Source organism: Anser cygnoides, chromosome 17 (assembly GCF_040182565.1).
Source record: "Anser cygnoides isolate HZ-2024a breed goose chromosome 17, Taihu_goose_T2T_genome, whole genome shotgun sequence".
In the NCBI taxonomy this organism is placed as follows: Eukaryota; Metazoa; Chordata; class Aves; order Anseriformes; family Anatidae; genus Anser; species Anser cygnoides.
This window is the reverse complement of record NC_089889.1, coordinates 13,606,423-13,629,032: the sequence shown is the minus strand read 5'-3', so window position 1 is coordinate 13,629,032 and position 22,610 is coordinate 13,606,423. Positions and strand designations below refer to the sequence as shown.

Genomic DNA, 22,610 nt, shown 5'->3' with positions numbered 1-22,610 from the left:
GGGGCACTGGGATCTGTTCCCAGGTCTTTATCTGCCAGCGCCCCTTCCACCACGTTTAGCAACCTCCTGTTTCATAGCACGGCCTCGCTCCGGGGCTGCTTGTCTCGTCCATCCCCGGTTCCTGCAGAGGGCACAGCGCAGCGATGCCCCTGGCCTCATGAGGGTGAGCCCCATGCTCCTGCCACGCCACATCCTCATCAGTTTGGCTTTGTCCCTTCTCTTTGATGCAGTCAGAAGTCATCTTTCTCATTTAGGAAGGGACTTCTTGCCTTGCTGCTCCTGCGGTCACTGGCTGTGGGGGGCACAAACCACCTTTCGAAGTGATTCCTTCTGGTTTTGGCTCATCCTTGCAATCCCCAAGGACAACACAGGAGGAAGGAAACAAAGAAAGCAAGGTATTTCCCTCCCGCAGCTGATGGGTGAGCTTCCCACGAGGGTCCCAAGCACAGCCTAGGGTTTTCAGGAGCTGGGATGAGGGCTTGGAGGAGCCGTCTGCCCCCGGCAGCAGTGGACATCCGCTTCTTCCTTGCTCCATCCAAACTGCCCCCTGGGGACAGCAGCAGCCACTTGTGCCTCTCGTCTCTGCCTGGGAAATCAGAGAGATCCTTCTGCCAAGCAAATTCAAAGGAGTGGAGTGACAAATTTCTTTTTGCTCATATATTTATTTATTATTTTTTTTCCCCCCTTCCTTTTCGGAAAAGCTTTTGGAGACGTTTCTCAAAGGGCTGTTCTCAGCAACTTCCTTTCTGCTTCATCACTGTGAGCACTGCAACATCATCAAATTAGTCAAAAGAAAACAGTGGTGCCTCTCATTTTCCCAAACAGCCAGATGCTCTTTCCGAGGTGAGACAGCAAGCTGCACGGGTGGGGGAGGACAGGATTCCTCTGCCTTTTTTTTTTTTTTTTTTTTTAAGCAGCAAATCTTGCTTTCAGAACAAACAGGCGGGGTCCCTTCCGAAAAACCTGCTCTGGGTCCATGCGTGCAGGTTAGGTTTGAGGGCGAGTTGGGAGGGTTTCTCCGAAGGAAGCAGCAGGAGGGGCAGCCCCTTTTGGCTCACCCATTGCTAAGTGCTTTTGGGCGTGTTTTCTGGAGGCTGTAGGATTTTGGCTGCCCCGCCAGGACCATCCTGTGTGTGCGTGGGCGGCTCGCCCCACGGCTCTGCTGCCGGCCGTGAAGCCGGGCCAAGAGAGGAAAACAACGGGCCCAAAAGACCCCGTTCCTGCCTGAGCTCTCACACAAGGCAATTGCAAGAAACGGGCAGGAAATATTTGTATAATGAAGCGATTGATTTTATTTTTATTTTATTTTTTCTCCCCCCTCATCTGGGCTAGGATGGGGCGAGGCTGTGGCAGCTCTGAATGGGCTTTTCTCTCCTCTGTCTCTGAAAGGGCCGGATACTTGTGTGCATCCGAAGGAGGTCTGCTCTAGCTCAGCCGGGGCACACAGCAGCCGTGTTGCGAGGGACAGAGCCTTCCTTGCATGGGGCAGAGGCAGGCAATGCACCTCCAGCTTCAGCCGGTGGCTTTGCTGCAGCTGCGCTTTTGCATTTTTTTTATCCAGGGGCAGCACCTCACTGCCTTGTGCACAATATTGCTGTTGAGCCTAAATAGCACCGTGCAACCTGGTGTTGTCCCACTTGCAAACATGCCAGGTCCTGGGCATTCACCCCTGGTGCCCTCCTGGACCTCACCGTGCCCGGGGATGGTGCCTCTTGCTTTTGGGGCCAGCTCCAGCAAACCTGTCCTACTTCCAATGCAAGAAGCTGCCGACGACGGCGATGACTTAATTCGAGCATCTGGTCTTTTTCCGTGCCGTTGGCACAGGTACCAGCATTCACGGCTTCGCCGGTGTGCAGACAATGAGATTACGCCTGCAGCCTCCCAGCCGCGTCCTCCGGCGGCCGCTGCCGATTGATGGATTCCTCCCTGAGGTTCCCTCGTGCCGGCAGGCACCCACTGAGACGGCCTTGCAGACACCTTTCTGCAAGCAGCAGGTCGTGCCAGGCGCCTGCAGGCGTGTGCTCGGTGTCATTTTGGAGGTGCCTGCTGGATATCTGGCACGCTGGGGTCTGCCTGCCCAAGCCTCTTTGCACAGAAGCAAAGTGTGTGCTGCTGGAGGGGCACTGTGGCCCCTCGTGGGGCTGGTTTCCTCTGCTCAGCACCAGGCTCCGAGGGATTCCTTCCATCACCGTACAGATGTAGGGCTTGTGTCTCGGGTTTTGGGCCAGTTGTGGAGCAGGACGTTGAGGCTCATCAGCTGCAAGATGGGTTGTGCATGCCCATCATTTCTTGTGCGTGGAGGCTCCGTGTTGGCCAGCTCCATGCTCCTTGGTATGATGGGGCTTAAGGCAAGAGGGCAGGAATGTGCAGCTGTGGAAATGAGTATTCTCCAGGAGGTTCAGTAGCTGGGCTTGTCTTGGAGGGATGAGCCAGATTTGTCTTGGGATTGCCTTGGGGGGCAGAGCTGCATTTTCATGTTGCTGCCTTGCTGCTGGGATGGAGGTAGGCTGGATGTGTCCGGAGCCCCTGGTGGGCTGACAGAGGGCAGGGTGTGTGGTTCGTGGGGGTCCCCAGCAACACCAAGAGCAGCCAAGGCAAAGCTGGTGCCAAGGCTGTGTGGAGCAAAGCAGGGCTGTATCTTCTGGGGCTGCTGTGGCTCTCCGGGGCAAAGACTGGCAGGGCAGGGACATGAGCTGGGGTCTCAGAAGCTTTGTCTCCTGAGGACCTGGTTTCAGTTGGCAGCCAGCAGGGGAAAGCAGTGACACAAGGTCCTGATGCAATGCCCAAATCCGTGGTGCGCACACACCCCATGGATGGCATCAAAGCACAGCAGCTAGAGCATCCTACAGGTGGGTTGGAGGACAGCTAGCAAAGCTCTTCATCTTCTCCCTCAGCAAGCAAGCATGGGGCTGATGCGCTGTACATCCCCACACCTCGCACCCCGGTGTGGCCGCCGGGTGCTCTGCCGTGCAGTAAGGACCCGGCACCTGCTGTGGCTGTGTGGTGCAGTGGTTCCTCATGCCTTATCTGATGGGCAGCCTTTCACATACCAGCCACGGGGCAGAAGAACTGCTTTCTTCTCCAAGCAGCAGGGGGTACAACTCCGGGTACAAGCTGCCCTGTGGCACTTGTACCCCTTATCTTGCACCACGTTGGCCACCCTAAGGCAGCGAATGTTGGGAAGATGTCCAGGACCTGGGTGTAATACTGTGGCAGCTGAGCATTGCTCTGTGAATGCAGAAAAAAAATGCTGGAAAGTTAGAGCACAGAGAGAGAGCCCTTAAATGAAGTATTTTGCTTAAGCTTTACCTAAAGATATAAGCTGAGGGTGAGGGAGGTCATGAAGCTGAATTTCTTTGTACGTATGTGTCTCCTCGAGATGGTGTCAGGAACACCGTGCTGGCGTGAATTATGTCCCGAGCATGAGCGTCCTGCTTTGGTCAGTGCCCAGAGCCTGCCGTTGTTAATGAGAAGGCTCGTTAGTAACTCTATTGGGCATCTGGAAGAGTTTTAAGAACTGACAGCCGGAGCAACGCCATTGCCAGAGCACATTAGCTTGATGACGGGCTGTTGAGCAAGGGCAAAGCAGCGGTGCTGCCGTGCCGGACCGGGTCCGGAGCCTCATCAGGGTTTTCGGTGCCTTCACTTCAGCCTGGATGCTGCAGCCTGAGTGCACTGGGTGTCAAGTCTCTAAACCCCATTTGTTTTTCTCCTTCGTGCGGGTTTTTATGGCAGTGGTTTTCCATCACCTGTTTGGATGGCATTTAGCAGCCTCGCTAACATCCTGCGGACGTTCCCCAGACACAACGTGCGCGGCAGACGCGGTGCACCGTGTGTTTCATCCGTCTTGTTGTGCAGGCAGGGGCAGCCAGCACCAGGGACACCCTCGTCCCCCAGCCTTACAGATGTACTCCGTGTAGGCGAGCCGTCTGTTTGCTTGAACAGATTCGCCCGGGTAAAACCGCTTGCACACAGCGGCATTTGCAGCATCTGTAAAGGTCAGGAAGAGGAGAGAGCATTGCCTCTGCCTCCTGGGAGCGCCTACTTTTCCTTGTTTGTTTTTTTTTTTTTTTCCCTCTCCTTCCACTCATCAGCACCAACCTGCTCTCTGCAAACCCAGCCGGTTTTGCCGTGAGGCTTTGCAGCTAGAAATGTGCACGGCTCTCCTTCACCCCCCTCTCTGCTTGCTTTCACAGGGCTCTGGATGGAGCCGGCTTGATTTTGGGGGACAGGGTGCCTGGCACATCACCCCCCTAGAGCAAGCACCAGGGCTGGCGTGGTCTCACCTTGGGGTGCCAGGCTGGGAGCCGGGCACACCAATGTCCCCTGGCCGAACGCAGGGCACGGGGCCCCTGTTGCTGTGCCAGCACCACGCTCACCCGCGCGACAAAACACCCGTCGTGCTTGGGTTGCCCTCGCAGGAGTGATTCATCGCCTTGGCCAAGGCAGAGTGTTCCCTCCCCTCCCCTGGTGGGACGCCTGAGTTTTCGCTCCTGCGGGAAGCGGCTCCAGCAGAACACGGAGCGACTGGAGCGACGGCGGCGGGCACCACTGCCCGTCCCCAGCCCGCTCACCCCAGTGCTTCTTAACCCTTCAGTTTCAGGGAAGGGGAAAACAAGCTGCAGAAAGCCTTGCCGGCTCAGATGGAGAACGACCGTGTCTTGGGAGACCTGTGGGGGAAGAGCAACGTGCCCGTGGTCCTCAACAACCCCTACTCCGAAGCAGAGCAGGTAAGCGCCCGTCGCTTGTGCTGCGTTGGGTGGGGATGGGTTGCAGGGTGCGGACCTCTCCTGGGGGGCTCTCACACTGCAGAGAGGCTGCAAGGACTGCTGGGTTGTCCTGGGGACCCACGGTCCCAAGACCTGGAGTCAATGGTGCACAGAGCACATGTGGTCCAGAAGCTGAATTCCCCAGGGCTCAGGCAGGGCACGTATTACTGGAGAAGGATGCTCCTCATCCAAGGAGCCAAGGTGGAATGGGAGCATAGCCAGGGACCACATCTCCAAAACCTCCCTTGGGACCATCGGCCCTTTTGGTGGCAAAAAGCTGAGCCGTCTCGTTAAGGTCGTTTTGATTTATGCAATGGTAATTCAACATAGCACTTCAGATAACATGCTGTACTGCGCCTTTTCATCTCCTCACGCTCCACAGACATAAATTCTCAGGCTTCCTTGCCAAAAATGGATTAACTCCCTGTTTGCAGCCAAGCCAGAGACACAAGGCAGGATCCCCCTGGAGAAAACACGATACCCGTGACCACGGCCCAGCCTGGGCAGCCAAGTGCGTCGCCCCGATGGGATTAACCAGCAGTGGGTCAGGACACGGGGGACCGATCCAGGGACCGTGTGTTCTCCTTGCCTGTCCTCTCCCCACCTGACTTGTCAGGATCGCATTGTACTCTTCAGGGGAGGGGAGAAAAGTGATTTCATGGTCACATGAAGATTTCCGAGAAAATCAATATTTCCTCGGCTCGGGAGCATCCTCAGCAGCTCCCTCTGGCTGACGCCTCTTCCCAGCCCCAACGAGCTGCCACCCCACACAGTGCTCCTCGCTGCCTGCCACGTGCTGACCACTGCAGCGGCAGGTTCATCGGGCACATGGGTGCTGAGCTTGGCCTCGATCCCCAGCAGCACCTCCAGGGCTGTGGCTCTTCCACTTTTCCCATCGCAGAGGCACTGGAAAGATGCAAAGCCAGGAGCAGGGCGCGAGGTCACATAAGGTGACACAGCCGAGGTGATCCTGACTGTGCCAGGCTTGCTGCACGGCTGTTACCCACCCAGCTGGGTGCTCAGATGTGGCCAGGGACAATCTCCAACCTCCCTGCACAGTCAGCCCTGCCAGCAGCACAGAGAGCCTTACCTGTCACCAACCCACGTCTGCACATGTAAATGGGTGCAGCCAGCAGCGAGCCATCGCAGGCAGCCCCACGTCCTGCTCCGTGGTTAGAGCTCTGCAGCAGCTCTCAGGATCCCACCCCAGCAGGGACAGGTTGCTGCTCTTGTCCCTTCCTGGATAGATGTAGACTGTCTGCCTCCTCTCTAAGCTCCGTGCATGTACGTGTCTGTTACTATAAGCACTTTATAACCTTCTGTGTTCAGAGCTTAATTTCTCTCCATGCTAGGGCTGCCAAAATCCCCAGTCTTAAGCTGTTATTAAACTCTTTAATTTTTTTCCCCCCCTGCTAGATGTGCAGGCTTTCTTTTGATCCCTCTTATCCCCACACCAGCCCTGGAGGCAGGGCTGGTTCCCTGGCTCCCCACAGCCGTTCCCCGGGGATGCCTGCGGCCGGGAGGAAAGAAAGGGCAGCGGGCATTTCGCTGAACTCCTCAGAAGCCGCAATAAATACTGTTAGCACGGCGGCGAGCCAAGCCAAACACCAGCTCTTTATACACGTTGTTCTCTAAAGCAGGATTTGGTGGAGTCGCTTGTCCAGGTGGGGAGTGCTCACCGAGGCTTGTAATAAGGTGCTGAAAGACTGGTTGGGCATCGATCGCTCCTCTGGGTTTGGTTTTGTTTTTTTTTTTAATATTTTTTTTCAAAATCACACAGTGTGCTCTGCTGGTTTCCCAGGAGCCCTAGGCCTGGCTGATGGGGAGATGCTGTGACTTCACCAGCCCGCATCCTGCGGCCGTATTTCAGTCCGCACGGATTGATTTGTTGGCGATGCGGGCGGGCGCGTACATGTGCGGCAGGGCAAGGGACTTGCAGCAGATCCGTGCCTGTAAGGATAATTTACGGCCTTATAAAAACAAAAAAATGTACAGTTTGGAGTTAATGCAGTCTGCAAGGAAATGTCAGCACGCTAATAGACCCACGACCCAGCAAAGTGGTCCAAAGCGGGTCCCCCACGGCCGATGCATGTCGGCAGGACGGTGTTTGCCACCCAGGGATGCAGGAGGAGGGCTGAGGACCTGCAGCCCAGGCACCTTGCCCCCAGGCAGGGCTGGGTGCCTTTCTTCCCTCCCTCTGTAGGAGCTGCAGACATCTCTCAAGCTGCACACCACCGATAAGTGCCTTGTAGATGCCTGCATCTTACGCGCACGCCCCGACTGCTCCGTTAGTCTCTCCTCCATTTGTCCCACTCTTGAGTCACTAATATCACAGCTGCCTAATTAAAACATGAAAGCAGCTCTCACTGCCTCCCTGAGAGAAGCGGGGGTAATATTTGGTTCCAGCAATGCTGTGCGAGGAAGGCTTACATACGCACATGCAGCTCCTTCCCAGTTTTTTCTGGGTGTTGCTCTCTGTGCAGCTGTGGTGGGGTTTTGGTGCTTCTGCTTCTCGTAGGTGGTGTCACCTCGGCTGCCCCTGGCACCTGGGGCTTCATCCTGCCCCAGCACCGTGGCCTTGTTGCAGCAAGGATGCAAACTCCATCAGTGCCTGCAGGGAAAAGCCAAAGAGGAAAGGGAGCAGCTTTCAGGGATCTTGAAGGTAGCCCATCTGCTAAGTATCCATCCTCCACCAGCTTGCACCGTGTGCTTGCTTCACCACAGATGGGGTCGTTCCTACCTCTGGGTCCATAACACGCTCTTTCTGGATGCAACCAGCACTTGCTGCCTTAGTTGGTACTTCTGGTTTCTGTCTGGTGGAGGCAAGGTGAGGAGGTAAGCTTTTGGAAACTGTGAGGACTAAAGAAGGTCCTACAGAGGAGTCGGTGTCAGCCCAGGCATCACGCTGGCAAGGGATTTGGGTGCATCCATCCCCTGGGGAGGGAGGATGGAAATCTTTTGCCCTGGTGGTTCAGGATCGGCTTGTTGTTGAGGAAGATCAGTTTGGTGGTAGTGCTTCGTCTTGTATTTCGTCTCTTTTTGTCATCCTTCTGGCCCCTGTGGCTTTCCCTCCTGGGTTTCCCATCAGCAAAGCAGCTTTTTCTGAAACAAGAGGCTCTTCCACCCTGTGCTGCCTGTTCTCCACCTGGTCCTTCAGAGAGGAAGGCTGTAATGCCGGATTTACACTGGTGTGCTGCTGCTCTGCGAGCTGCGACTGTGACAAGGACCCAAAGCAGGACCACCACAAAGGAGTGTGAAACTCTGCAGGCAGTGCCATTTTTACAGTTTTTTAGAGGAAAAAAAAAAAAAAACTTACAAAAGGACACAAACTACAAGGTTCCCATAGGCAGGCTACACCAAAACTCCATCCAAGTCCAGATCTACGCTGCAGAGATGCAAACCTTTAAGCAGCGTCAAATCCAAGTGGATTCTGACAAGATGCTCTGGTGTGGGATGAGGATTCCCCCGAGACCTCCAGCAGCACCTCTGCCGTGGCAGCAGATGAAGCACACCCTAACACGAGGTGTAATTCCAGAAGTGTCTCTGTTTTCTAGCGCCAACGTGGATCTCATGCCCTGTGGCACGCCATCAGATACCGACTCCTTGTGAAGCTTTCCAGTGCGTGGAGGAACGAGGGTTGCAGCACACATATTGGATATGATGATATCTGAAAACATTTCTGAAAACATGTGCAAATAGAAGAGCTTGCAGACAGAAGGTGCAGCCAGCTCTGCTCAGCACAAGCTGGCCGAGACTCTTCCGTATGCTGGCTTATAATTCAAGACGTGCTGGATGAGCCCAGCCTGACGCAAGATATTGGGGTGGGCTGGAGACTCAGAGCTGAGCCCAAAGTGATCTGAGTATGCATAATTCAGCAGATCTCCCACTTGTGTAATGTATCCGTCCTTATTCTGACGTTCTTCCAGCATAGATAGCAAAGGAGACATGCCTTTGGCTTGCTCAGAGGAACGCTCAGCTCTTAGCCCTTTCTCAGAGGGCTAATATTGGTGAGGCTGAGCTTGGCATGTGTAAAACCTGAGCAGGTGATGCTCCTGAAAAAGATACATCTAATACATTTTGGAGAGATAAGTCTTCCACTGGGAAACTTGAACATGGCATTCTCCTAAGTCACTGCTGTCTGTTTTTTAACTCCTCTCCTACACGTTTGGCTGTCTGGTAAACAGAGATGACTTCTCAACTACACTGAGAGTCGGTTGCACCATTGCTGGATCCTAAATGCTCTCAAATATTTGGATCATGCGCCTTCTTTCACTGTGTTTTCATTAAGATTTAAGCACTGGGACTCACTAATGGAAGATGCTGCTGCTTGTTGTGACCCTTTTCCTGTATTTTGTTGACAAATATTAACCTTGTGTGTATTTCATTGACAAATACTAACCTTCTCTGTTGTCCAGCCACCACCGTCGGGGCGGCAGTCCCCGACCAAGAGCACAGTGAACGGGAGCCCTTCCAAGTGCCCACGGTTCGTCAAAATCAAGAACTGGGAGACGGGCGCCGTGCTTCACGACACTCTGCATCTCAAGACAGCAATGGTGAGTGGGGTTGGTAGGACTGCCTGAAAGCTGTCTGAGTGTAACTGAGCCGATCACGGTGTTTCCAAGATGTTTTTGGCTAGAAATGCATCTGGATGAGTTCAGACCAGCCTTCTTGTCTCCTGCGGTGTCTGAATTTCAAACCTCTGGTGCAATAAGCTGGGTGAGAGGGGAGTCCCCCTGGGAGGAGCAAGGAAAGGCATAGGGCTTTATGTCGAGCTGGGATGAGAATTTAATGAGTCTCAATCATCTGCATCAGGTGGGCCAGGAGGTGACTGCACACACTCGAGCTGTCTTGCACGACAGTACTGAGAGGTGTGAAAATGAACAGGGCTGGAAATATCCCTGTTTGTCAAAGATGTCACCAACTCCTGGGCAGCTAATCGCTGACTTTCCCCAGCCCTGCTCACACAGCCAAGCCATGCTTGTCTCCTTCTGTCCCACCAGGCCACCGCGTGCACCGAGCAGATCTGCATGGGCTCAGTAATGACCCCTAGCCAGCATGTCCGCAAGTCAGAAGATACCAGGACGAAAGAGGAGGTGCTCCTCTTGGCTAAGGACTTCATTGACCAGTACTACTCCTCCATAAAGAGGTAAGAACAGCCAGAGAAGGTTACAGAAAGTCAGGCTGCTTCTTCAGGGTTTCCTGCCCTCCACCCGGGTTGGTGAATGCCATCTACCCCGCTCCCCACCCACACAGGTCCGGCTCCAAGGCCCATATGGAAAGGCTGGAGGAAGTGACCAAGGAGATTGAAGCCACCGACACCTACCAGCTGCGGGACACGGAGTTGATCTACGGAGCAAAGCACGCCTGGCGAAACGCAGCCCGCTGCGTGGGCAGGATTCAGTGGTCCAAGCTGCAGGTGAGCAGCAGAGCTGCCAAAGGATGCGCTGGGGTTTTGGAAAGGCAAGCCTTGCTTTTCAAACACCCGAGGGAGCATGGCATAGGGGTGCACACAGCACACGGCAGCCACGCTCGCCTAAACAGCTTTGGGAAGGCAGCAGGGGACGGAAAAACATCCGTAGGGGAAGGTGTACAGAGGTGTCTGTGTCTGAAATGGGGCCAGCTGAAAGCTGCTGCCCTAGGGAACATCTTCCCAAACCAGACGCTGCTCCACTATCTCACATACTGCTTCCAAAGCTGCAGTTCTGCCTGGAGAACAGCAGCAGTACACGCTCAGCTTTGGTACGGAGATGCTATGGCAGGAGATAATTTGATCTGGTGCACTTTTGACTAGCTGGAAGCCTGTGGATAGGATCTGAATTAGGCATCTGTAGTGGAATCCCATGGTATGGGGATGATGTGTCCCTTTGTAACCCAGAACACGACTCAGGTGCTGCTGAGCAGTTCTTTGGGATGCTTCACACTGGGCATGGGCACCATGCAGGGCCAGGAGGCTGGGCCTCCTTCACTCCCAGCTCAGCCTTCAGCTCTTCTTTTGGCACATCTGAGCCTTGGGGGAGCCATTTCTGCAAGAAGCTGGCTTCAAGCCTCCCGCTGAGCCTCTTTCCTGGTTTCCACACCCTCTCAGTGTCCCTCAGACCTGGCTCACACCTCTCCCATTTCAGCCTTGAGTCTGCAAGAAAGAACAGGAACCAAAACTGCTGGTGGAGGAGCCAGAAACAGCATCCAGTTGTTAGCACTTGGCTGGGGAAGTTTTTGCCTGGGCAGGAGACCAATCCCCTCTCCAAAGCAGTAGGAGCAGCTGGATTAGATGTCCAAATGTTGTAAAGGCAGGGAACACATAATTATGGAGCTCTAGGTCCCCAACAGATCAAGGTGACCTCGAGGGCTTTCCCTGTGCTGTGTTCCTGCTGCCAGGCTCTGCCCTAGGAGCTGGAGCACAAATCCTGTAGTATCACAACCATCCCTTCCACTGTTCCAGGTGTTTGATGCCCGAGACTGCACCACAGCCCACGGGATGTTCAATTACATCTGCAACCACATCAAATACGCCACCAACAAAGGGAACCTCAGGTGAGCCACCGGGGAGTCCCCAGGGTTTCTGCCCGAAGCGCCATGGATGTGTTAGCCCAACTCTGGGTCCTGCTGGCGTTGTCTCCTCCGGCAGGGTCACTGTAGCCAGCCCCTGTCCTGGGGAGAACGAGAGGGATCTGATGTCAGGGGAAGGTGTCCTGCTGGTCCAAGTATATCTGTTCTTGCTCTCTGTGGGACCCCAAAGAGCAGATATTCCAATTATTTCACCCTTCCTGCATCCTACTTAAAAAACAGAGCACAGGCAGCTCCCTTTCTCTCTCTGAAACCCTACGTTGCCAGCTTCTGCCTGGAGATGAACTGCTGCAAACTCCCCAGCTCTTTCCAAAAAAGAGCCGGCGTGCACCTGGCCAAGACTTCTCCCAGTGAAGAAAAGACAATAAATATCATGGGCTTGTCCAGGCCACAAGCAGACGGTCAGGGGCTCAGGGTGGCAGCAGGCAGGGGCTGCACATTTCCCCCGCAACACTTCCTTGTCCCTCCCCGTGCTGTCACAGCCCCGGTGCTCACAGTGCTGCCCCGTCCTTGCAGATCTGCCATCACCATCTTCCCGCAGCGGACGGACAGCAAGCACGACTTCCGTATCTGGAACGCTCAGCTCATCCGCTACGCCGGCTACAAGCAGCCCGATGGCTCCGTCCTTGGAGACCCCGCCAACGTGGAGCTGACAGAGGTACCGGCCGTGGGTCTGGGTGGCTCTGAGCACCCCGGGGTGCTGGCTCAGGGGGGGTGCATCCTGCCCACTGGATTTGTCCCACTCCTAGGTGTTTTCCTGGGAATAAAACTTCCCATGCATGGGTTGGCCATGACAGGCAAGCCCACGTCCATAGCTCGTTTGGACAGAGATGAGCTCCTGGACCAAAGAGCTGAGCAGGGATGCTGTTAGGAGACACTGCTCAGCACCACAAGTCCCGTCTCAGCACCCAAAGGGCAGGTGGCCCTCAGGGACCTCTAACGCCGCTGTTGTTTTGGCTGTAGATCTGCATCCAGCAAGGGTGGAAGGCACCGCACGGGCGCTTTGACATCCTGCCCCTGCTCCTCCAAGCCAACGGCAACGATCCCGAGCTCTTTGAAATCCCCCCTGAGCTCGTGCTGGAAGTGCCCATCCGGCATCCCAAGTAAGTCAGAGGGGATCGGTGGGGCTCAGCTCCTCTGGGTTCACCTTAAACCATCTCTGCCTAGACTTCCCTATCATGGCTTGGGTGCTTTACCCTCCCACTTCCAGATCTTCCTTCCCCTGGGATGGAAATCAACTTGTGTTCTTGTCCCTGTGCTGGTTTCCCTTTGCTTGAAATCTCCCAGGACTTTTCTCTGTAACATTCCTATGCAGCACCCTCTCCCCATAAGCAGGTCCCAAATGAGATAATGTCTTCAGGAAATTTTCTTCTTGCATGTCCTTTGTCCTGGTGGCCAGCAGCAAAGTTACCTGCCCTGTAGGTGGTCTGGGGGGGGCTGGCAGATTGGCTGACCCAGTTGTATCCTGGCAGGTTCGAATGGTTTAAGGAGCTGGGCCTGAAGTGGTACGGTTTGCCAGCTGTGTCCAACATGCTCCTCGAGATCGGTGGCTTGGAGTTCTCTGCCTGCCCCTTCAGCGGCTGGTACATGGGCACAGAGATCGGGGTCCGGGACTACTGCGACAACTCTCGCTACAACATTCTGGAGGTAAATCCCCCTCCTCGAGGCGGGCAGTGAGTGAAGGTGCTGGGGAGCAGGGCAGGACTTGAGGACAGCGATGGGGGGAGTGTGGGACGCCCAGGTCTCCCTTACAGATAGCAGCTACGTTGTCCTGGAGCCACACAGCCAAGGGTGTGGTGGGCTGGCAAGGGTTTTTTGGGTGCTAAGGGGCCAGCAGGTAGCTAACAAGCCAGCATGGTGCCTATTTAGCACCCCTGAGACTTCTCAAAGCATTGGGAAAGCAGCACTACGAGGGGAGCTGCGGGTGCAGGAGGTCGAGGGCTCACATCCATTGGGGTGGTTCCTTCACCCTCCCAAGGAGCACGCTGCATTCTGGAGGGGCTTCATCCTGCCCCAGATGTTTGAGAGCTCGCCTGCAAACCAGAGGGGTGAGAGCGTGTGTCTTTGTGTTGCTATTAAGTCTGTAATAGTGAGGGGGGAAGGACTCCAGGTAGAAAAAACAGGCTGAGAAAGAACAGTGTGGGAGCAGCAGGGGTCTGGCATGGGCTCCGTTCCTGCCGGGATCACCACCATCTCCTGCCATCCCAGGGACCCACCAGTCTCCTTTCAGTGGCCCTTTTCAGCAGCCCTGAGTCACCTTCCTGTGCCCTGGGGAGGAGGCGCAGGGAGGAGGCCAGACTGGCTGTCCTCCCACCATGGAGAGGAAAAGGCAGGGCCCCATATTTGCAGAGGAAGGCAAAATGTCAGCTGCCCTGCCCTACATGTGCCTTGTGCCAGCCTGGGTCCCTCCTTTGGGTCCCTCTCCCCAAGCAGAGATCTTCAATTCTTGGTTCTTGGCCAACAAAAGTCTTTACCTGCCACCTCGTTTTGTTGCAGCAAGTGGCCAAGAAAATGAATCTGGATATGAGGAAAACCTCCTCGCTGTGGAAGGACCAAGCCCTGGTGGAGATCAACATCGCCGTGCTGTACAGCTTCCAGGTAGGTGAGCTGCAGGGTCTGGGTCACAGGGACCGGGTGGGACAGTGGCGGAGACTTCTGCACAAGGACGACGGCAGCTGCTGCTGCACTCAGCTGAAATTGTGCTGTGCCTTCCTCCTTCTGAGCTGTTCCAGGAGCCTGCAGGGAGATTTAATGATGTCTCTGCCCTGGATGTTGGAAAGACGGCACTACCAGTGTCTGAGCTCTGCTGGGCCAGCAGGAGTGCCTGGGGGGCAGGATCCAGCCCTTCTGTCCCACCTGTGAGGCACAAATCAGCCCAGGTTCTCCCCACACTTGCACTTAAAGGCTGAGTAGCAAAAGGAGTCCTTGGAAATCCAGCTTCGGGGAGTGGGAGTCCTTCCCGGAATGGGATCAACACTAATACCTCAGTCCTACGAGCGCTGAAATAGCTCCCCAGGGGACTGACCAGGGGAATGATCCATCTCATCCGTGCCCTCTTGGCCCTTGCTCAGCCCGTGCCAAATAACAGGAGGAACACCCATCCCCTTGCATGCCCCCCCCCCCAGGAAGGACAAGGGCAGCCTATCAGCCCTGCAGTCACTGCTTGATGACTGTGCTACTTGGGAAGGCCAGGGTTAGAGACACCCTGTGTCACCTCCAAAGGGACCGTCCTGTAGGGCCGTGGGAGGGAGCCCTTGGAAGGAGGTGATCATTGGGAAGCAAAACCGGGCATCCTTCAGCCCTGGACTTGTGGCCAGTGGTCACTGGTAACATTTATGTCCATTGCGTGGAGCACTTGATGAGCATTTTCATCTCAAGCTCTGCTCCCTGGCCCGAGTCCTCCCCGCCAGTTTGGCTTTCACCTCCTGGAGAGTGTTAACCTGCAGCTGTTGGCTTGCTTCTCCCTCCGACAGAGCGACAAGGTGACCATCGTGGATCACCACTCGGCCACCGAGTCCTTCATCAAGCACATGGAGAACGAGTACCGGTGCCGCGGGGGCTGCCCTGCCGACTGGGTGTGGATCGTCCCACCAATGTCGGGCAGCATCACCCCAGTTTTCCATCAGGAGATGCTCAACTACCGCCTCACCCCCTCCTTCGAGTACCAGGTACCGTCTGCGCCCATCCCTCCACCCAACGCCTTCAACAAGCTGCCCCTCGAGGCAGTTAAGTCTGTGAATGAGTCTGATTGATGGGTCTCCTCTAGCACGGCATAAGGACCCCCTCGATATTCCACTTTTTTCCCAGGGCAAAGCCTTTTTGCCCCTGCTTGGAAATATGGGCCCCAACCCTTGGGTCAAACAGGACTAAGCAAAGCTCATCCCTCAGGAAGGGCCTAATTCTGCTCTTTGCTTTGTAGATGGGGAAATGCCCTGCTAGCCACCACGTCCCTCCTCTCCCCAGCTTACAGATTTGCCTGGCTGGCTCTTGCCAGCCCTGGGGATCCAACGATTTGATGGGGAGTTCCTGCCCAGCAGGCTGAGATGCTGGTGCTGGAGTATTTAACACTTCAGACCACGGGGAAAAGGGCCCTGAGCAAACACACCCTCATTAGCCAACCGCCCCTGCTCCGGTGGTTTTCACACAATGTGACCTTTAGTCAAGAGCCCTTAAGGAACAATCACAAAACGGGAGCAGTCTGTTCATTTCTATAACCAATCCAGCAGGAACCCCGATGATTCCTGGCCCTGATTACAGCCAGCCGCCTGCGAGGGCACTGAATTAGCTTCTGTGCTCTTGTTTCTTGCTTCAGCTGCCTCCCCTTCCCAGAGGGCCTCTTAGAAAGAGAAACCTGTGGGCTGGGAGGGAAGGATGTGCTCGCATCGCCTCTCCCCTTCTTTTTCCTCGTGGCCTGTTAATGCTCGTCTCAGAGGTGAGAGGGCGTTCGACCAGATGCTGTTGGAAGCCACAAAGGTTTTATTATATACCACAAATTTCTGCCCAAGTGCCCTGAGAAACCCATGGGTCCCCAGGGACCTGTACAAGAGACCAAGGGCTGGGAAGACGCCAGCCATTCCTCCCATTCACAACCGGAGGGATTCAGCTGGGGTTACAGCATTTCTCCAAACCCTGAGCGCTGCCCATCAGCTGCTGCTGCTCTTCTCCCTCCTAGCCGGACCCCTGGAACACCCACGTCTGGAAAGGGGTCAACGGGACGCCCACCAAGAAGAGGGCCATTGGCTTTAAGAAGTTAGCAAAGTAAGTACTGGTGGGCTCCGAAAAGCCCTACAATGCGTTGGGCTGCTCCTGGGTTTGGGTGTGTGCAAACCGATGGGTCGTGAGCCTGGGTTCCGGGCTGCTGAAGGCTTTAGCTGCCAAGAGGGATGTCTGGAGAAACCAGCAGCCCTTGGAACATCCCGTTAGACCTTCAGGTTTGTGTGGCCATGGGAATACCGGGTGTTGCATGTCGTCTCCCCTCCCAGGCTGGTTCACTCACTCACATACTTAAGTGCTCAGGAATGGCTTTCTCTTGTCTTGGGGCTTTATTACCTGTCTCTGCTTTCACAGCCTCCTGGGGCAGAGATCGCTCCTCCTGGTTCAGGGCCAGGCAGGCAGGAGTGGGATGGAACTCGTGTCCCCGTTTCTCCCACTGACTCTTTAGCTACTTGTCTCCAGTGCACATCTAAGCCTCTGGATGTCTCACTGCAAGGAGGGGGTGGTAGGACTGAGGAATCTTCCTGCAGGTAGCAGAGGGACCGGGGCCAAGCTGAGATTTGCTCTTCACAGCCGGTTGACCCCTGGCAACGGGCCACACGAGTCCCCCTGCCCTGCCCTGCCAAAGCAGTGAGTCAGCAGGGATGCAGAAATGAAGGGTTGTTTGGATGCTTTGGCTGATCCTGGCCCAAATGCCACCCCCAGGGGTCATCAGCAGGGGGTCTGAGTTGGAGTAGGGGTTTTGGGTTGTAGCAGTGGGCTCCGAGGAAGCAGAGCCTGGACCAAGGCTGGAGAGGGCTGGGTCTGCCCCGGTATCTGTGGCCAGGCTGCCAGGTGGCCTTGTGCTGCTCACAGCATCTCCCCACGCTTCAGTTTCCCGTGTCTCTACTATCAGCTTGTTCCCACTCTGCAGCTGTCACCTTCTGTAAGTTGTTTTTTTTTCCATGGCACATCCATAACCATGATCAGCAGCTGATGAATATACTCCTGAGGCTGACACCGGTGCCTGGGTCTGCGCTGCAGCCCGGGGCTGGAGGAGAGCGCAGGAAGATTAATTGAGCCATTGAGTTAGAAGCAAAGCTTTATTTGTGTGTGTGCAGCTGATAAATGATTTTATAAAAATGTGAGCATGGCAGGTAATTTAAAAAAAAATCTCTATTGTTCCTGATGTGGGGGGAAAGAAATATTTTTGCAATTCACCACCAGTCCTGGATCTGAGCTAATCAGCTGAACAAGTGGCGGCCCGAGCCCAGCAGCCCTGAGCATGGCACTTGGCACCGGCTGCAGTGAGATGTTGATGCCTGTTCAGACAGGGCAGGCTGGCCACATTGCAGCACTCAAATCTGCAGTCCCTCCCCACCATGCCCCGGCGGCCGGGGTAAGCCCTGGGGACACTGCTGTGGTGGGAAAGCAAAGTGGCTTTAATGTGCAGAACTACACCGAGGAGTGAGGGAATAGCAGCGTGGAGGGGGGAGCAGCCCCCCCAAAACAGCCCCTTCCCTGTTACAGCGCACCCAGCCAAATCCAAACCTGCCTTTTCGGTGGCCCCACAGACCAATTTGATGGTCTGTTTAGAAAAAAACTAAGATATTCTGCAAGATATTGGGAAAACTATCCCTGCCATCCAAACTCTGCGATGACGAGTGGCCCTACAACAACCCATTTGCCACGCTGGCCTTGGTGCCCCGCCACGCACCCCAAAACTGGCCCATGACACCCTCCTTTGCCCACCATCACTCTGCTGCCGACCCAGCCAGCAGTGCCAGTGTAGCGAGGAGGCAATATTTCAGGTGCTGCATCTCCTCGGGCAGGATCAGCGGTGCCGGTGGCCTCTCAAAGCCCCTCTGCCCTGCTGTTGGAGTGGTGCCGGTGGGGAAATGCGGAGCAGTCACGACTCCAGCCACAGACGCAGCCCTACAAAGGCTCAGATAGATGTACGGCCTCCCAGCCTCAGGAGGGCTGCTCCTCTGGGTGAAGTTCATAGCATTGGCAGGGTGCAAATCAAAGGGACTGCAGACAGCCTCGCCTGACCTTCTCAGCCTCTCGGGGCTTTGTGTGTGATGTGCAGGGTCTGGGGGCTCCTGCTCGGCTGGACACCTCCTGCAGAAAGGCAGTTTAAAGCCACGAAGAGACGGAGAAGCCACTGCTCCTCCCCTAGCTTGGGCACTGGCTGCTCTCCAGCTTTTCCTTTCGAGGTTATCTGCTCGCTGCTTCATTCACTGCTGCCCCTGATTCTTCTGCTGCTGCCCTGTCCCTGCAGAACAAACCCCCCCAGCTCATTTTGCATCCCCCTCCTGACACTCCAAATCTGCTCAAGCCCCCCGTCCAGCCTTCAAGGCCCTCCCGTAGCCTCTGTTTGGCACCTAATAGCAACAAACGTGTTGCTGCAGTTTTTAGGGCAGGCTGTTCACTTAATACTAAATAAAATGGTGTGAATAGCCTGGGCTAGAGGTGCCAACAAGGAAGCAGGCTCTCTTACCAGGATTTATTCTTGCTCCGTAGAGCTGTGAAGTTCTCAGCCAAGCTGATGGGACAGGCCATGGCCAAGAGGGTCAAAGCCACCATCCTGTACGCCACAGAAACAGGGAAGTCACAGGTCTACGCAAAAACCCTGTGTGAAATCTTCAAGCACGCTTTCGATGCCAAGGTATCTGCTAGCCCCTGGCCCCTGAAAGATGATGTGTGTGTCCAGGTGGCCTGAGGAAGTCCCTGGTGGGGGATCTCCCCGCCCAGGGCCTCTTGTTAACACCTCTGTTGCTCCCAGGTGATGTCCATGGATGAGTATGACATTGTGCACCTGGAGCATGAAACCATGGTCCTGGTGGTCACCAGCACCTTTGGCAACGGAGACCCACCTGAGAACGGGGAGGTAGGACAGAGCACGGGGGCTGGGGGCTGCAGCAGGGGCATGGCAGAGGAGATGGGGCTGGGGCTGGGTGGAGAAGCATCGTCCTGACTTCAGATGGCCCCAAAAAGGTCTGGGTGCTGCGTGATAGCTGGTGTTCCACCTGTCTCTGCCTCCAGACTGATCTGGAGTGGGGATATCTATGCAATCCCTGGGGAGACACGCAACTAATGCCGTGCTAAAGCCTCCCCGTGCAGCAGCACTGCAGGCAGACCATGGACAGAGCCCCAGCCCGGGTCGCTGCTTCACCTCCTGCAGGGGGACTAGCAAAGCTGACGGCCTTTTTTTGTTTGTTTCTTCATCTCTTCTGTAGAAATTTGGCTGTGCGCTTATGGAGATGAAGAACCCCAACTCCAACCTGGAGGAGAGGAAGTAAGAGCACCCCAAAACCCCTCCCTTCCCACTCCCAACCCCTGCCAGCTGGCAGCCCCGCAGCCAGGACAGCCTGCTTCTCTGTCTGCCTCCTCTTGGAAGGGGGTGAGAAATCCCAGCTGCAAGTTTGCAAAGGTCCAAGGGATGGGACCTGCCTGGAGAACAGGGGACGGAGCAGGTGAAGGTCCCAGGGAGGACAAGAGCACCGAGTCAGGCATACCTGTGGACTCAGGCTTGTAATTGGGGTTTTAGGAAATCCTTCGCTGGTGGAAGATGAGCCTCTAGCATCTCAGTGCCTGTCCCAGAGGCTGGGAAGTGAGGGCGGCTGGCAAGGTGTCAGTCTCCTGCAGCCTCCCCTTACTTCAGCCACTAAGCCACAATATATTTTGCTTAACCGGGACACTGCTCTGCGGTGGAGCCTCTCCTGAGTTATCACAGCGACGTTCACGACTGGCAGAACGTTGCTTCTTAATTAAGGTAGAATTAGCCCCAGTTGGTGATAAAGTGGGATTTAAATGGGCACCAAAGCCCTGGCTTTCTGCTTGAGCACCGCAGAGCAGTGCTGGTGGGGCTGGAGAGCAGCGCTGAGCACCGTAGGGCACAGTGATGCTTCCACCCCTGCCCACCAACTTGTGCCACCCCTCCACTAGCAACGCTGCAGCCCTGGAGTGACATCCTCACTGAGTGACCCCACAGGGCTCGGGAGCCAAAACCCCACTATTTTTCTAATAGCCTCACCCCTTAGTGGGGGCGGCTGACAAAACGGGACGCCCTGGAGGTGTCCGGATGGAGAAGATGCATTTTGTCTGCGGTTCTTCACCCTTTGGGGCTGGGTTGGTGCAACGCCGGGTTGGGTGTGGAGGTGCCACCCGCAGCAAGCCAGGCGGATCTGGGGAGGACAAAAGCTCCTGAGCTTGGTCTCAGCCGTCCCAGTCACCTCTAAATGTAATTTAAGGGACTGGCAGGAGTTTCTGAGAGACAGAGCAGCCCGTGGCTTGGTTACCTGACAGCAGAAGTGGTGGGAGCACTGCAAACGGTGACCTATGAGGACAGATTAAAGGGTGAGAGCTATTTTCTCTGGAGAAGAGAGAAATGCAGCGCGGTAGCAGATTTCACATACGGAAGAAGGTGACTGCAGAGGAGGAGGGAATAAATTACTCCCAATGGCCCCCCCGGGACAGGCCAAGAGGTCGTGGCTCTGGATGGCAGCAAGAGATGCTGACATTAAGCACGAAAAAAAAAAAAAAGAAAAAAAAAAAAACGTTTGCAATGAGAAAAGGCAGCCTGGAGGAGACTGTCTGGGGACAAGAGGCAGCGGCAGCCTGGTGTCTGTAGGAAGGGGCTGGAAGGAGCAGCTCAGTCCCAGCACCCAAGTGGGGAATTTGGGCTTCATGCCCGTCTGACCACGCAGGCCGTGCCGTCCTGCCTTCCCCACGCAACCCCGGGGGAGGGCACGGCTCAGGGGAGAAAGAAGTGGCTCCATCCAGCTGCAGAGAGGCAGGGGAGCAGAGAGGAGACCCAGGGAGCAGGGCAGAAGAGGTCTGGGCAGGCAGGAGGAGGCTGTGGGGCAGGGCTGGAGCGCTGGGCTCTACGACCCCGGCGTTGTTTCCTTCAGGGGCTGTCTCCTCCGTGTGGTGTCGGGTGCCGGAGGGCTGCTGTGACTCATCCACACACTACTGCTTCGCTGCTCGGGCAGTATATTTAGAAACCCTTGTGTAGAGCAATTTCTGAAGATGGTTCAATTCAGAAATACTTCTGCTGTTGTCAGATTTTTTTTTTCTCCGCTCCCCTCCCCCCTCCTCGTCCCCTCTTCTCTCACTCCCTTTTTTCACTTCCTACAAATTGAAAAAAAAGAAACTTCACAATATCTGTTCAGACGCGTGCCCGACCTTGTGCACAGCCAGGGAAGGACAGGTAAAGCCCAAGCCCCTGTCGGCTCCGCGCAGCTGGTGACAACGTGGGGACCAACAGTTGGGTCAACCCGCCGGGAGGTGACCACAGGACCACACGCACCAGGCCAGGTCCAGCTGGGGGGATGCAGCATTTCTCTGCTCCAGCTCCTGGTCATGCTATCTGCCCATTTATTGAGCCCTGAGCTTGAGCCTGCTCTGGTTTGGTCTCCTCTGACCTCTGGTCCCCTCTGAGCACTCAGCCTGATGGGTCCCCATTGTAATACCTGATGCTGTGTTTGCAGGAGCTACAAGGTCCGTTTCAACAGCGTCTCCTCCTACTCGGACGCACGGAAATCCTCGAGCGACGGCCCTGACTCCAGGGACAACTTCGAAAGCACGGGGCCCCTGGCTAATGTCAGGTAAACGGGACGGGGAGGGAGGCAACCCAGGGAGACCCTGATGGCCCTTCCGGCCCTGCAGCCGCAGCCGTATCGCCTCTCCCTCCGCAGGTTCTCCGTCTTTGGGCTGGGCTCGCGCGCTTACCCCCACTTCTGCGCCTTTGCCCGGGCGGTGGACACCCTCCTGGAGGAGCTGGGCGGGGAGCGCATCCTCCGCATGGGAGAAGGGGATGAGCTCTGCGGCCAGGAGGAGTCCTTCAGGACCTGGGCCAAGAAGGTCTTCAAGGTGATGATCCGCACCCCTCGGGCTCCAGGGGGACGAGGGCGCGGGGCCAGAGCCCGCAAAGCCAGCGGTCACAGCTTGGCTTTCAATAAGGAGGTTCCCCAAACCTAGATGGGGAGGGCACCCCAAGATATGTCCCTGGGACAGTCCAGGGCCACTGGGGCTTTCTAGGGGACAAGGGGGGCTTTGGGGCTGGGTGGGACATGGCAGAAGCCGGGGAGCTGCCTGAGAGCCCCGTGCGTGCTGCAGGCAGCGTGCGATGTCTTCTGCGTGGGGGACGACGTGAACATCGAGAAGGCCAACAACTCCCTCATCAGCAACGACCGGAGCTGGAAGAGGAGCAAATTTCGGCTGACCTACGTGGCCGAGGCGCCGGAGCTCACACAAGGTGCAGAGACGGGGCCGCCCCGGAGGGCTCAGGGGCAGGTGGAGGAGAAGAAGACACAGTGGGGGGAAAGGGGCCAGACCTCTGTGCTTATTCCCCATCCTTCTGTATCAAATCCCCAGCATTTCAATCTTGCCTTTGCCCCCCACCACATGCCCGAGGGGGAATTTGTGTGGGTCTCAGGCCCTTCTGTCAGGTCCCTGCCTGTATCTGCAGCAGAGATATTGGGATCCGAGCTGCTCTCCCTTCCTCCTGACCCCCTTTTTTTTTTTTTTTTGAAGCGGAGAGCTGGAAACCTGGGAGCTTTCCAAGCTCGCCCTGTCCAAATG

General features: G+C 55.8%; 1 protein-coding gene across 7 annotated transcripts in view; it reads left to right on the top strand.

Moving 5' to 3' along the window:
• Positions 1-22,610, top strand: part of NOS1 (nitric oxide synthase 1) — a 66,322-nt gene that overhangs the window by 29,300 nt on the left and 14,412 nt on the right. For all 7 annotated transcript variants that reach the window (XM_066978749.1, XM_048063722.2, XM_066978746.1 and 4 more), the window contains exons 3-19: positions 4,598-4,730; positions 9,185-9,322; positions 9,770-9,915; positions 10,023-10,185; positions 11,209-11,300; positions 11,850-11,991; positions 12,297-12,436; positions 12,806-12,980; positions 13,830-13,931; positions 14,807-15,001; positions 16,006-16,091; positions 18,549-18,693; positions 18,811-18,915; positions 19,265-19,323; positions 21,518-21,634; positions 21,725-21,899; positions 22,146-22,284. In XM_066978749.1, coding sequence (XP_066834850.1) covers positions 4,598-4,730; positions 9,185-9,322; positions 9,770-9,915; positions 10,023-10,185; positions 11,209-11,300; positions 11,850-11,991; positions 12,297-12,436; positions 12,806-12,980; positions 13,830-13,931; positions 14,807-15,001; positions 16,006-16,091; positions 18,549-18,693; positions 18,811-18,915; positions 19,265-19,323; positions 21,518-21,634; positions 21,725-21,899; positions 22,146-22,284 — 2,252 coding nt within the window. The remainder of the gene's footprint in view (positions 1-4,597; positions 4,731-9,184; positions 9,323-9,769; positions 9,916-10,022; positions 10,186-11,208; positions 11,301-11,849; positions 11,992-12,296; positions 12,437-12,805; positions 12,981-13,829; positions 13,932-14,806; positions 15,002-16,005; positions 16,092-18,548; positions 18,694-18,810; positions 18,916-19,264; positions 19,324-21,517; positions 21,635-21,724; positions 21,900-22,145; positions 22,285-22,610) is intronic.